Source organism: Xiphophorus couchianus, chromosome 11 (genome assembly GCF_001444195.1).
Source record: "Xiphophorus couchianus chromosome 11, X_couchianus-1.0, whole genome shotgun sequence".
In the NCBI taxonomy this organism is placed as follows: Eukaryota; Metazoa; Chordata; class Actinopteri; order Cyprinodontiformes; family Poeciliidae; genus Xiphophorus; species Xiphophorus couchianus.
Genome location: NC_040238.1, coordinates 27,684,722 through 27,697,753, shown reverse-complemented (window position 1 = coordinate 27,697,753; position 13,032 = coordinate 27,684,722). Strand labels below are relative to the sequence as shown.

Genomic DNA, 13,032 nt, shown 5'->3' with positions numbered 1-13,032 from the left:
GCCATTGTTTGCCAAGCCAAACATCCAATGAAGTTTCCATCAAGCCACTATAAGGCACTGGGGTCAAGTTTCTGTACGCAGGCAAGAGAAGGTTCAATGTCCAAACTTGTTGATTGTTCTGAATGATTTATTTTTAATCAGAAATAATTACATTCAATCCAATCTAATATACTAAAACACACCGGCAAATAAAAAGAGTAATAGTAATTTCCTCTCTGCTGCATTTTATTTTGTAAGAAGGAAAGCGGAAGTTGCCTTGAGCGTTTCCTGTCGCCTCCCTTATTTTCATCCCTGCTGCGTCAGTTAAGGCGTGTTCACGGGTCTTGGTTCTCACTGACATTGTTGGAAGTCACGCAAAGGCTCGGACACAGGACAAGTTTGTAAACCCCTCCAGCCACACGGTAACTACATATTAAACACGGAGTGGTAGCAGGTTACTGCTGTTAACTCCTGTTTGTCCAGGTTTCCTTAATTAGACGTCGGAGTTGGTCCGTTAGCTGAAGCTAAACTTAATTAGCTGCTTTGCGTCGGAACACTGTGTCTTAAACTTACAGTTTCTCATTTGCAACTTTTTTTACTTTAAGTTTGGACGGTTACGTAAACCTCCTTGAAGGATATATTTGGCTAGCTAAAAAGCACCGTCTAGTCAGGCAATGCCTAACTTTTAGCCCAAACAAAACGTAACACCGTGTACATATTTGAATTGTGTTTAAGTGGCTTGTTTAGTTGCATTTCCCCCCCCTCTGTGTGCGTGAGATGTAGCGTTTGCTTCCATAACAGGAAGTGTTTGAAGGGGGCTGCGGGGCGTGTCTGTGGCTTATTGACTCTCAGGAAAGCAGAGGAAATTTTAGTTGTGACTAACAAGACCAACTGGTGAGACTGAGAAGCTCAAACCCGTTACTGTTCTGTTGGCATTCTGTAAAGCAAAAATGTTCAAACAAGCACAAGAGTTGATTTGATGTAGTTTGTCGGGGGGGTTTAATTACATCTTGTATTGATTACTTCGCTCACTCCTTTGTTTTCAAACCCAACCGAGGCCTTAAGTTTATGTTCTGCTGTTCTTTTTTTTGTTGTTGTTGTTGACAGAAGATGTTCTTTCTCAAAAAAGTTGTCGGTGGCATCGTTGACGTTGTCAGGTGAGAATCTGAGCGATTTATAAGCGTGATGTAAATCTAAGCGCAGTTTGCGGTGTTAATGGGCGTCTTCATCTCTGGTCTTTTTGCAGCAACATTGACCCTGAGCAGTTTGCGCCTTCAAATCCTGTAAGTGAATCATCCACATCTGCTAGAGACGCACCCAACAATTTCCATGTGTTTTCTCATTCTTAAGGACTTTAATGTATAAAAGAAAAATATTATGTGTTGTAGGTTTTTTTTAATAAAAGTGAAGAGAGATTTTTTTTTATTTTACTCGAAGTACACAGTGTTTATAGATAAAAAATTGTGAGTTTTAGCTCGCAAAGTGAAGAAAATAATTATTCTGTATTTGACCTGCTGGTCACTGATCAGAGCCAATCAAGGGAGCCGATTTCTGGCTGCCCGATTGGTGCATTTCTAACCTGCGGCATGTCTCCGTCCCACAGCCTCCTGCACGCCAGCCAGCTGTTTACGCAGAGAAGCATGAAAGCGACGAGGAGAAACAGTTCCGCAAAGTCTTCCAGCAGCTCGCTGGAGACGTGAGCGTCTCATCTTTCTTTCTCGTTTATTTTCATTTTATTTTCTTTGTTACACCTTGACAACACTGTCTCCTTCTGTTTCTCGCAGGACATGGAGGTGAGCCCAAATGAGCTGATGAACATCCTGAACCGGATCATCTCAAAGCGTAAGCGCCGCTTCCATTTGTTGCATGCAAAGCTCTCATCTCTCTCATGTACTCTTGTTCACTTTAGTTTTTCAGACCCCTGTGGTAACGATGATCTGAACAGTTCATTTGTGCGTCAGAGAATCCGTCCCTTAAAAGATTTTTTTCCAACAATCATTTACTCTTGTTTTAGATGGAGACCTGAAGACGGATGGCTTCAGCATCGAATCCTGCAGGAGCATGGTGGCTGTCATGGACGTATCCTTTCTGTCACGTGTCATCTGTAAATATTAATGGATGTAGTTTGTTTTCTATAAATGCAACTTGGACTAATAAGAAGTCTTAAGGTAGGAAGTAAGGTTGAAGCTAGAGAATGTTTGGACTTTCTGCTTGATTTCCTTAACACGGTTTCAGTCGGACAGCACCGGGAAACTTGGCTTCCATGAATTCAAACACCTGTGGAACAACGTAAAGAAATGGCAGGTCGGTGCAGCACAGCTTGTTGGACACAAAGGAATGCAGCAGAGATGCACTTTGTCATCTGATTTGAATGAACGGCGTGCCAAAATCCTTGTTAATTTAAATTTGTTTTGAATACAGAGCTGAGATGATTCCAGCTACCAGAACAGACGGCTGCATTTCCTAGATATGTCTGGATTAAAGCAATTGCGTCTAATTACCGTTTTGGTTCCGAGACATCTTTTGCTGCTCTTTCTAGGTTGAGCCGACTGACCAGGGAACTTCGCTGGCATAACTGCTCTAAATATTTGCGTTGTTTCTGTTTAGGGCGTGTACAAGCAGTATGACGCAGACCACTCGGGTGTCATCGGTGCAGATGAGCTGCCGAACGCATTCAAAGCTGCAGGTGAGGATGCTCCTTCCTTATTATTCAGTGACATGAAAACATGCATACACCTCATTGCTTTCCTCTGTCTTGGGATATTTTGTTTTGTTTTTTGTCCCTTCTTGAGGCATAAACGTGTAACAATTTTTAAACTTAAAAATAACTTTCATGGATACAAAATGGAGATCTTTTTTTTTTTTTTAAATGTTAATTTAGTTTATTCGGGGGGGGAAAAAATCCAAAGCAACCTGGCTCTGTGGAGAACTGGTTGTTCCACTCTGGGTGGCAACAACCAGTTGCAGTTGATTATAGCAACAATCTGTCTTTTGAGAATGAATGATCTGTTTAAGGTCAGACCACAACCCTAGAGTCAAGTCCAAACTTTGACTAGAGAACCCCCAGAACAAAACCGGTTAGAGGCTCATAAAATTTGACTATGAAGGTTCAGCTTCCAGCACGATCCTATGCATACGGCAATGGAAGGCCTTGCATTTAAGGATTTTCATTTTAGAATGGCCTAGTCAAAGTCTAGACCTAAATCCAGTAGAGAATATGCCAAGTTGATTTTATGTTGCTGAACTCATGTTTCAAAGAAATTTGAACAAACGCTTCACCCTGCAGATGTCTCCAAAAGTGTATCGTAAGAGACAATCTGTGGGGAAAAAAAATGGAGCTCCAGTGCTAACTAGAAACAACTAATCAGAGCCAGGAGGAGGGTCTCGGCACTGTCGATCATGCTTGTTCAGTGCTGCTCACCAACGCTGATGCATAAAATATATAAAACGAACAGCAGAGGCTTTATGTGAGATTCCCCTGCGTTCGTCGTGTCGCTGCAGTGCCATGGTAACGGACTGGTTTAATCTGTGCGTCTTTTGCAGGGTTCCCCCTCAACGACCAGCTGTTCCAGATGATCATCCGCAGGTATAGCGACGAAAGCGGCAACATGGACTTTGACAACTACATCGGCTGCCTCGTGAGGCTGGATGCGATGTGTCGTAAGTGGATCTGAGCCGTTCGTCTGACTGTTTAGTGGCTTTATCGGGGCAATGAGTCGTCATGTTGAAGCTTTATTTAATCTGCTGCAGGGGCCTTCCAAACCCTGGACAAAGACAGAAACGGGACTATTAAAGTGAATGTTCAAGAGGTAATGGAATCAAAAATATCAGTGGATTCCAGTTTTGCAGTGACTTCATTACGTGTTGGTTGTTGTCATTGCAGTGGCTTCAGTTGACCATGTACTCCTGAGTCCTGGTGATGCTGTCCTCTTCCTCCCTGGCTGGTTTTCTGAAATGACTCCACTCTTTATCTAAGCAATCCAAAAATATTTTATCTAGACGTCCCCACAGCTTCCTGTGTTCCTCAGAAGTTAGGAGCGCATGCATGCAGTTTTTTTCTCTAAGTAACACATGTAGGTCAAACCTGCAATGCATTGTTCTGAGACTGACCTTTGGTGGAGGGTTGGCAGTCATGCTTTGAAAAATTGACATTTTGCAAGATAATTGTGCACTTTTTTTTCAATCATATTTCCTTTTTCATATCCATAAAAGCTTTTTATCACGTCTCTGGTGCTGTGTTGATGAAAATAAGTGAGCAAGGTGAAGTGACAGCGTCGCCCGCTTATTTCTACCAGTTTCACCTGTTTGGATTCTTCTTTGAGCTCTCTGGGCGTGTATCAGCCTGAGTGACAATCCCGTGTCTACCGCCACAGCTTTGCTTTATGTTGTTGGACCATTCTGGGTGTGGGAGGGTATTCCTTCAGCGGTTGAATGAATACCGCAACCTTGACCTGGCAAATTCCCAAAAATGCTCTGTAGAACCTCACCCTTGGCACAATAGCCAACAACTTCCACTACTGAGGCCATGTGTACAGCATGCAGGTCTGTAAGAACACTGGTTTTTGTGTAAAGTCAGATTTCTTAGAACCCTGCATTTCCGAAACCGGCTTTAAGTGCAGTAACCACCAATTTGTAGTTCAACAACAGCGAGATGATGAAATTAAAATCTTTTAATCTATGCCAAACTTACCTTAAAACCCTTCAACTATGAAGACAACGATGTCGTCATTAACCCATTGACTTTTTTAGTCCAACAGTTCAACTTTTAATTGTAAATATTTGCTGAAACTGTCCTGTTATGACAGTAAGGAATGAGACAATCTGTGAAAAAAATCAAGCTCCTCTGTCTTCTCCCAGTGCAATCTAAAAACAACCAATCAGAGCCTGGAGGAGGGTCTCAGCGCTGTCAACCACTCCTCCCTGTACCACCGCTCTCCATTATGCTGCAAGCTAGCACATGCTGTTGTGAATGCTTATGTTAGCTAGCATGGCCACCAACGATGTTGGATCAACAGTTTTCCTGTAACGGGAAGTTGTTTCTCTGCCAGCAGCAAGTATGCGATGCTGATTGACAGTGCTAAGACACTCCTCCTGGCTCTGATTGGTTGTTTTTTTTTTTACTTGACCACAGATAGCAATAGAAGCTCAGGGAGGAGAGCAATCTTTCTCATAACGTACTGTCATGCCATGGTGACAGTTTTAACAAATATGTAAACATTTTGCATAATTTACATACTGCACCTGTAAGGGGTTGAAAGAAATTGGTGAAAGCTAACACATTCTGAATGTGAAATACAATGTTCTAATTTTCCTTCCTCTAAAGTGAGCTAATCTAGTATCGTACGCAGGGTTTTAAACGTCAGTTCGATTGGAATAGCTCACTAATGGCATACTTACTTTCTGCTTCCTCTCACTTTACGCATTTACAACTGTGGTCAAATGTGCACCAGGTTTTTTCAGCACAAGGAATTATGTGCCTCTAATGCATGCTAAAAGGTTATTGCCATAGTTAGAATCCCGCTCATTTAACTGTTACTGAATGTGCTGATGTCAAATAAATGCCTGTGCCATGTTTGGAATAAAACTTGCATTTCATAGTCTTCTTTCTTTATGGTGGATGAGTGCATTGTAGATTGAATTCTCATGCTCAGCCACTGAGAGTTATAAAATTTAAAAATAAGCATTATTGAATTAGAACTCGGTTCACTTTTATATAATGTTTATAATATGCTGTTGAAACTTTTTCATAATTAGATGTTTATATAAAAATAAACAAAAAAACCCATTTAAGAGCAGAATCTGGGTAAATATCTCTTTCAGTCACCACAATCCATTTAACTTGCTTCCAAAAAAAACAAAAACAACTCCTTAGCCTGCATGTCATTTCCTCTTCCTGGTCATCCATGCAACACTAGTGAAGAATTAAACACGTTTCCTCCAACCAGCAATTTACACTTAATTTGAACTCCTGTGCTAGAGATGTATTGATGTTGCTTGCTCTGTATTTTAGCAATAGCGTCCTAAGAATATTCCCATCCCCTTCAGTTCAGTGAGGTTTGAAATGCTTTTTATTGTTTGCATGTTGCAGCTTTTTTGTTGGGGCTGAGCTATTGGCGAATCAAAAGTCTCCAATAGCTCATCTAGGTATTTTTTCCCTTTTATTTTCTGTACTTTAGTTTAATTATCATCATTGACAAACTTCAAATATACTACTGATTTTGAATGAAAATCCCCCAGATTATTCATAGCCAAGAGGAAGCTTAGTTGAATTCTGAGCGCTCCTTCAAAATATAACACTCCAAAGCAGTGGATAAAATAGATTTTACTGGACAAAAAGCATAATTAGGAACAATAAAAAAACAGGGGGCTGTATATATCATCAAATTCACAGTAAATGCTATAACATTGTCGGGTTTATGTTAGAATTTCATAAAGCTTTACTTTGGAAGCCGCTGATGTTAACCGGAAGTAATTTATACAACGTTAGTGTCATGCAGACTAGCTTGACTTCCTATCCAGTAGAAAAGGAAGTTTTTTTCCTCACGTTTCTTAATAAATTGTACCTTCTTTATCTTGAAGGTAAGTCCATCGCTCAGTCAGTTATGCTTGCGACAAGAATACGACGTGTAAACTGTGGTTGCATGCGGAAACTACATGATTAGCTGTCAGGTAAGGTAGCTAGCCTACAGTGCAGGGAGCTAGCTTCGTGGGTTGTTGTGCAACAGAAAATGAACGCCTGCTAGGTATTTATTGTTGTTTTGAAAGAAGCTCAATAAGCCTCAGCGCTTCTAATCACGAAAAATAAAGACGTTTTTTTTTAAACCAACCCGAGGTCTGGATGGATGTCGCACGTTTAAACACACCGTCTATTGTTCTGAGCTAACGACAATGTTCAACACCCCCGTGGTTTATTTGTACTGTCCATTAATGCATGTAAGCTTATTTAGTTAGCCGCTTGCTTTTTCACTGAGCATTTAAGCAATCCTCGGCTGGTTGCCGTGCATCCATATATCACTGCAGCTCTGTGGTAAAAATCAATCAGCTCTGCAGAATGGTTGCTCCATAAAGCTGCCCTGAAAACCAGCCAACCGTTTCTGCTCCTTCAATCCAGTTACCAAGCCGTTTCTATGCTATTTTACAAAAAAATGATGGTCTCTATATACACGACATTTAATTTAACATGCAGCCTGTAAGAGAAAAAACGTGTCTGTCTTATGGGGGGGAATGTTCTATAACCCGACTATGGTGTGTAAGCCATGTTGAAGCATCTTTTTAGCTAGTTCGCCTTTGAGTTACCACCATTATAGTGAATCCGAAGACTACAAACTGACCCTTTCACACTAAAGAGCGTCGTTTACAACAAGCATACAAAGGAGAACTTTCCCCTTTAATGCTGCGTTCCGGTTACCTCGGAAGTCAGAACTCGGAGCTGGTTTGACCTCGCACCCGCAGTAACGACGTCCCGGTTAAAAAGTCGGGATTTCGACATGGCGACGCCCATACATTGTTCGCAATAACTCTTACGAGCATCATTTTAAAAGTTGACATTCCATAAACAAGCACAACTTGTAGTTGTCAACTGTAGAGTTGTAGGAGCTACACGTAGCATTGACTTTATACGCACTCTTACAAGTGTTTCTTGAACTAAAGATGTTTCCATCACAGCTTACTACTGTGGATTCGGGGAGCGGCCATATTGAAACGCGAAGCTGGACTGACGAGTCGTAACTGTGGCTTACTGTAGTTGGAGTTGCTCCCACTTTCCCAGTGGGAAGTCTTCCAACTTCAGAGGATGTTACAATCGATTTTTCTGACTTTGAAATGCAACTGGAACGCAACATTAGAAATGGATTTGTATGGAAGACAATAAGCGTCAATAAAAAAAAAGAAAAGAATTCTGACTTTAACCTCATAATATTAATTCTGATAAAGATTGACACTTTGGAGCAACCAGTGACAGAGATTTGAGTTGTGCAGGAGGAGAAATAGCTTTCTGGTGGGTGATTAAGGTCAGAATTGATTTTCTTTTATTGGCCCTATTCCTTTTCCATACTTCTGTTACCACAGTCTTTCATAACAGGACAGTGATGCTTTTAGGTACGGGGATTTCCCACACTGTATGTAACCACATGTCTGGACATATGCTTGCAGAGCAACTGTGGCACAAAAACAACTCTTTGCAGGCAAAGGCTCTGGAATCTGTTCAGATGAAACAGGGATTGAAATTATGAACAGTTCAAAGTTGATGTCAGTTTTTGTAAGAAACTTTCAGCTGTATCTTAGAAAGCTGAAGATCAAGGGGCATCGAAGTGTTTCATCGTCACAATGAGTTGAAGCATATGCATCCAAACCCAGAGACAGATTTGATAGTTTCTTTTTAAGTGTGAATTGTTCAGAATATGTCACATTAATGGTTTCTAATTTTATATAAATCACAAAGTGGATGCACTTCTCTGGCATTTTCTTCTCGTTGGCTGTCCAGCAGACTGTAGCCGCTGGGGAAGCCTTACAGAGGCCAAGCAGCAGCTGGAGTTATTAGGACTGGATGGACAGGATGTCTTCTCCGGTGTACTACAACCACGACAGCGCTGTCCGCTTCAAGAAGAGAAAAGCTCGTTTTTCTTTCAGTGAAGTCCACGTCCTGCTGGATGAAGTGAGGAAGAACCGTTCGGTTGTTGTAGGTACGTGTGTATTTACGTTCTCCATTTTGTGAAGAGGGCGTGTTTTCAGGTTCTGAAACAGCTTCGAAGCTAACGCGAATCTGTCATTTTTTTTCTCTTTTTCAAAGGCAAATTCAACCGAGGAATACCGACCGACTCAAAGAAGCGCACCTGGGCGGAGATTACGGCACGCGTCAACGATATTGGGGAGTGCCAACGGGAGGTCATAGAGGTCATCAAAAAATGGTCCGACCTGAAGTGCGACACCAAACGCAAAGTGGCGGCCATGAGGTCGGGGACCGTGCCCAACCGGGGACTCAACTCGCGTCTCTCCCGAGACCTCACTCAGACGGAAAAGATAGTCCTTCAAATACTGGAGATGGACGAAGACGACCAGAGCACTGGAGAGTGCGGTCCGCTGGGGGACGACGACGACGTTCCCGAGGAAGAGGAGGAGATGGAAGAGGAGGACATGATGGGAATGCAGAGTTCTCCTAACGGCGGGGGGGACATGTCGTCCATGCCGCCACCAACTTCCTACGGTATGAACGACCTGAGGAGTTCAGCTGGACAAGATTACATTTATGCAGGAAAAAAAAACAAAACAAAAGAAAAGTCCAAACTTTTTCACGTCACCTTCATCAGAAAGTGTTCAAGTCACGGCTGAAGGGTTTGGCAGACCCACAAACACTTTGTGATTTGAGATTTTCAGGAAACTTTTAAAACGTTTCTATGATATATCTGAGGAACGATTAAAGCATTTGAAAAAAGTTGAGACTTTTATCAACACATAAAAGTTACGAGAGCAGTCAACAATTAAAATATGATTAATTTATGCGTATTTGATTCTAGTCTCTGTAAATCTCTCTATTATGTTTAATGGTGACCGATATTTGTTATTTTGATACTTGGAATCTGATCAGTTTACTGTTTTCTTGTTCTCCATGTCATTATCTAGTGATTATTTTAGTAATTCATTATTCTAGTGACTAATCGGATAAAAATTGGCACATTTTGCAGACTTTTCATTTAACCACTTTTTTTATACAACTTTACAAATATATGAAAACATTCAATTAGACAAGTAATTTTATTTGTTTTTTAAATAAAAAAAGTAATATTTTACTGCCAAAAATGCAACAACACATAATTGCTTCACAGTCTAGGGCTGATCTGTTGATTATTTTTCCTATTAACTGATTAATAATTGGATTGCAAAAAGAGTAGGAATAGATTGTTTTCTATTTGCACAATTTTAATCGACTGAAGCTAAAACTGCCACTTGAGTTCTGGGTAGAATATATTTACAGAAAGGCTTCTCTTTTTTTTATTTTAAATACAAAATGTGTACATTTGTACAGTTTTTTCTTACTTACTACTGTGGGTGTGTTCTTTCAGCAAATGGCTTTGTTTTTTTTTATCTGATTACCAAATTAGTTGATTATTTCAATACAGTTAATACGATTAATCGTTTCAGCCATAGTTTATTGTGGATTCTCAAATAAGCTGGGCATCTGCTGAGTTCACTATATGAGCTGCTTCTTGGTGAAGGTAGAGGAGCGATGCTGCGATGACTCCCTGAAGCCGGAGATTCAGAAAGAGCAGGAGTTTTTAAAGAGACAGAGGCCCAATTTCAAGGCATTAAATTGAGAAGTAACATTTCTTTAAAGCCATGTATGAGATGTAGCATTTTTATAATAGCTGAAGTTAGCAGAGTTACTTGATTGTGCTATAAAGTGGCAGTATGTGTCTGGAGAACGCATAATACTGCCCCTTTAAGGCAAGCTGTCAGCACAAAACCTTCAACAGTGACTGCTATAACTGTTATCCATGACTTTACTTCTTTGTGAAGATGGGACTTGTTATTGGATTTTCAGCTGCTTGTTTTAAAATGCATGACAGCTGCTTTAAACCTTCTAGGGGACTCATCACAGCCAGCTTATGATATGCAGTATGAGATCCCCCCAACAGAAGGTGATTAGGATTTCTCTCTTCTCTTAAATATTTAGACAACATTCAAATATGTTTTCATAATCTCCCGCTAATGAAAGGACTAACGTCTCTCATTTTTTTGTTTCCTTTGCAATCAAGATACCGAAATCCCATTCGGAGATTCGGATGACGACCAGAGAGAAGACGCGCTTCCCTCCAATCAGCCAGGAAAATCCGCCGAAGTGCACCAAGTGAACAACGGCGTTCATAAACACGCCCAGCCGCCGATGTCTGCCGGCACTCCGGCCCTGGCCCCGGCTCCGGCTCCGTCGCCAGCGGTCACGCTCCCTGCGCCGGCGCACAACTCCAGGGACAGCCTGCTGCAGAACGCCGCCCTGAGCCTGCAGGAGCAGCACGCCACCAACATGCTGCTGGAGACGGTGTCGCGCTCCCTGGAGCTGCTGGCCGAGTCGGTGCAGCAGCTGGCGGAGACGCAGCAGGAGTTTGTGCGCGAGTCGCTCCAGCTGCAGCGGGAGACGGTGCAGGTGCTCAGAGACTTCACGGGCGGAGCCATCGCCCTCATGCATGACAAACTGAATGGACGGCCGGCTTTATAACACGACCCGGAGAGGATGGCGAGCTGCGACACTGACTTTGTGCTTGGCCCTCAGGTGCAGGAACATGAAGTTCTGTTGGTTGGCAGGTCTGCTTACTGTACTTTATTTTGAAACTTTATTGGTACAAACAGAAATAAGACCATAGAGTTTTTGTTTTGTTTTGTTTTTATTTTTATTTTTAATTTGCTACTGAAGGTGGGATTCCTCCTGCCTCGTTTTTCTAAATTAAGCCCCTCTTTTGAAACTTCTACTTTAACATGATAATGGTAAAAAAAAGAGAAAAGCTTGATTTCTTTTAAGAAAAATCTTCTCGTCATTTTGTGTGCTGTTTTGCTGTAACCTTCCTTTGCCTCGGTGTCTAGAGATTACCACATGTACTGTAATGGTTGAGTGGCCGTCTGCACCTGACCATCATATGGTCCTTATGTCTTGGAGCCGAATAAGCTGGTATTAGATGCATTGAAAAGAACTATATGTTAAGAGTTTGTGGCTGTCTGTTTTTTATATTACACAAACACTTGAATTGAAAGGTTCCGATGAGTTCTTTTGAATATGAAATAAACCCAACATGTAGAAAACTGAACCAGCGCTTGTTTTTTTTCTTCTTCTTGTTCGTTTCAGGTGTGTTGACACACAGGGACATCTAAAACATTCACAGAACTGGCGTTATTTTCTGGTCAAAGCTAACAAGAAAGCTCTCAACACGTTGAGAGAGTTTGCTGTAAACTCTCTTTTCGCAGACATTTTGCCTGCGGAGAGTTTCATCCCTAGAACCCAAACCACACAGCTGGGCTTCCGAGACATGCTGCTTCATGACAAGGAGCGGGGAAGCTGCAGCTCAAGTTTGGATTTATCGCCACCTAATCCTGTTTTATCTCTTTCTGTTGCTGCACTCAGGTAAAACCGTCCACAACACAGAACTTTCACAACCGTTTCTATCAAAATGCAACATGAAATACAGAGTAAGGATGAGCAAGAAGAAGTACTCAATAGATTTGGAGACGTGTAAATCACGCGCATACCTTCAGACAGATTTATAATGTCACATATATGCCAGTAGGGGGAGCTGCAGCTCAGCTTTGCTGAGATGAAACCCGAAGCACAGCTTCTGTTTAACACACACAACTTTATTTACACTAAAAGTCCTCATGTAGTTTGATAAGTCAGGCCATAAATCTGTTGCTTGTAGCAGATTTAACTTCTCTTTCACCAGATATGCTGAAGTTGGAAAGATTCACGGAGGAATAACGATCCTGTTTTAACTTGTGCTGTCAGACTCGGTCATGTTGAGCTTCTGGAATGTGTTATGATTAAGCACGACTGACGAGTCAGCTCAACACTGATGTTAAAGACCGCAAGACTACATACAAAGATGTGATATGTAATGATTTAAAGTAGAAGACTACTATGTATTCACACTGCAGACAATATGAGTTCTGTTCTACTTTTACTGCTCTAATTTTAAGCCTGCAACACAATTTTTTGAATAATAAAATAACTTTTTTAGGGAAACCTATTCTGACCGTGTGAGTAGCGCTGGCCATCATATTGTAACTATGGTAACACAATAATCAAACAATGACGCTAAGTAAGCTTGCCAATTCTTTTAAATCTTATATTTAACCTTCAAATCAGGTTTGATTGTGTTATCATTGTGAATAATCAAATATATCTATCAATTGTTTAAGTTAAAATTTCAGCATTCATAGGAGGCTCCTGATTGGTCAGGGGCAACTTTGTTCACATTTGCCTTGAGCAAGCTTCTCCAAGCTTCTCCTTTTGTTGCCGTTTCATTTAGTGTAAACCCAGAACGATTGGTCCTAAAGGGTAAAGTTAATAGATAT

General features: G+C 41.3%; 2 protein-coding genes across 6 annotated transcripts; both read left to right on the top strand.

The window, feature by feature from the left end:
• The first annotated feature begins 203 nt into the window (after window positions 1-203).
• capns1a (calpain, small subunit 1 a) lies at window positions 204-5,579 on the top strand. 2 transcript variants are annotated; one of them, XM_028031022.1, is made up of 11 exons: window positions 204-401; window positions 1,087-1,136; window positions 1,226-1,262; window positions 1,583-1,675; window positions 1,764-1,821; window positions 1,994-2,058; window positions 2,215-2,283; window positions 2,587-2,665; window positions 3,523-3,639; window positions 3,730-3,788; window positions 3,863-5,579. In XM_028031022.1, the coding sequence occupies exons 2-11, from the start codon at window positions 1,090-1,092 to the stop codon at window positions 3,887-3,889; spliced, it is 651 nt and encodes a 216-aa protein (XP_027886823.1). In that variant the 5' UTR covers window positions 204-401; window positions 1,087-1,089; the 3' UTR covers window positions 3,890-5,579. The 2 variants fall into 2 exon arrangements, with proteins under 2 accessions (XP_027886823.1, XP_027886824.1); XM_028031023.1 differs by having other exon boundaries at window positions 261-401; window positions 1,090-1,136.
• An 858-nt stretch (window positions 5,580-6,437) lies between these two features.
• LOC114152890 (nuclear apoptosis-inducing factor 1) lies at window positions 6,438-11,771 on the top strand. 4 transcript variants are annotated; one of them, XM_028031017.1, is made up of 5 exons: window positions 6,438-6,558; window positions 8,465-8,660; window positions 8,768-9,181; window positions 10,560-10,613; window positions 10,731-11,771. In XM_028031017.1, the coding sequence occupies exons 2-5, from the start codon at window positions 8,525-8,527 to the stop codon at window positions 11,186-11,188; spliced, it is 1,062 nt and encodes a 353-aa protein (XP_027886818.1). In that variant the 5' UTR covers window positions 6,438-6,558; window positions 8,465-8,524; the 3' UTR covers window positions 11,189-11,771. The 4 variants fall into 4 exon arrangements, with proteins under 4 accessions (XP_027886818.1, XP_027886821.1, XP_027886819.1 ...); XM_028031018.1 differs by having other exon boundaries at window positions 6,454-6,558; window positions 8,462-8,660; XM_028031019.1 differs by having other exon boundaries at window positions 6,459-6,648.
• The last annotated feature ends 1,261 nt before the right edge of the window (window positions 11,772-13,032 follow it).

Bases quoted from the DNA above. Each gene is read 5' to 3' on its own strand.
- capns1a (XM_028031022.1), top strand. From the start codon at position 1,090: ATGTTCTTTCTCAAAAAAGTTGTCGGTGGCATCGTTGACGTTGTCAG. The intron at 1,137-1,225 runs GTGAGAATCTGA...GTCTTTTTGCAG, and splicing joins GGCATCGTTGACGTTGTCAG to CAACATTGACCCTGAGCAGT. The intron at 3,789-3,862 runs GTAATGGAATCA...TTGTCATTGCAG, and splicing joins TTAAAGTGAATGTTCAAGAG to TGGCTTCAGTTGACCATGTA.
- LOC114152890 (XM_028031017.1), top strand. From the start codon at position 8,525: ATGGACAGGATGTCTTCTCCGGTGTACTACAACCACGACAGCGCTGTC. The intron at 8,661-8,767 runs GTACGTGTGTAT...TCTTTTTCAAAG, and splicing joins GAACCGTTCGGTTGTTGTAG to GCAAATTCAACCGAGGAATA. The intron at 10,614-10,730 runs GTGATTAGGATT...TTTGCAATCAAG, and splicing joins TGAGATCCCCCCAACAGAAG to ATACCGAAATCCCATTCGGA.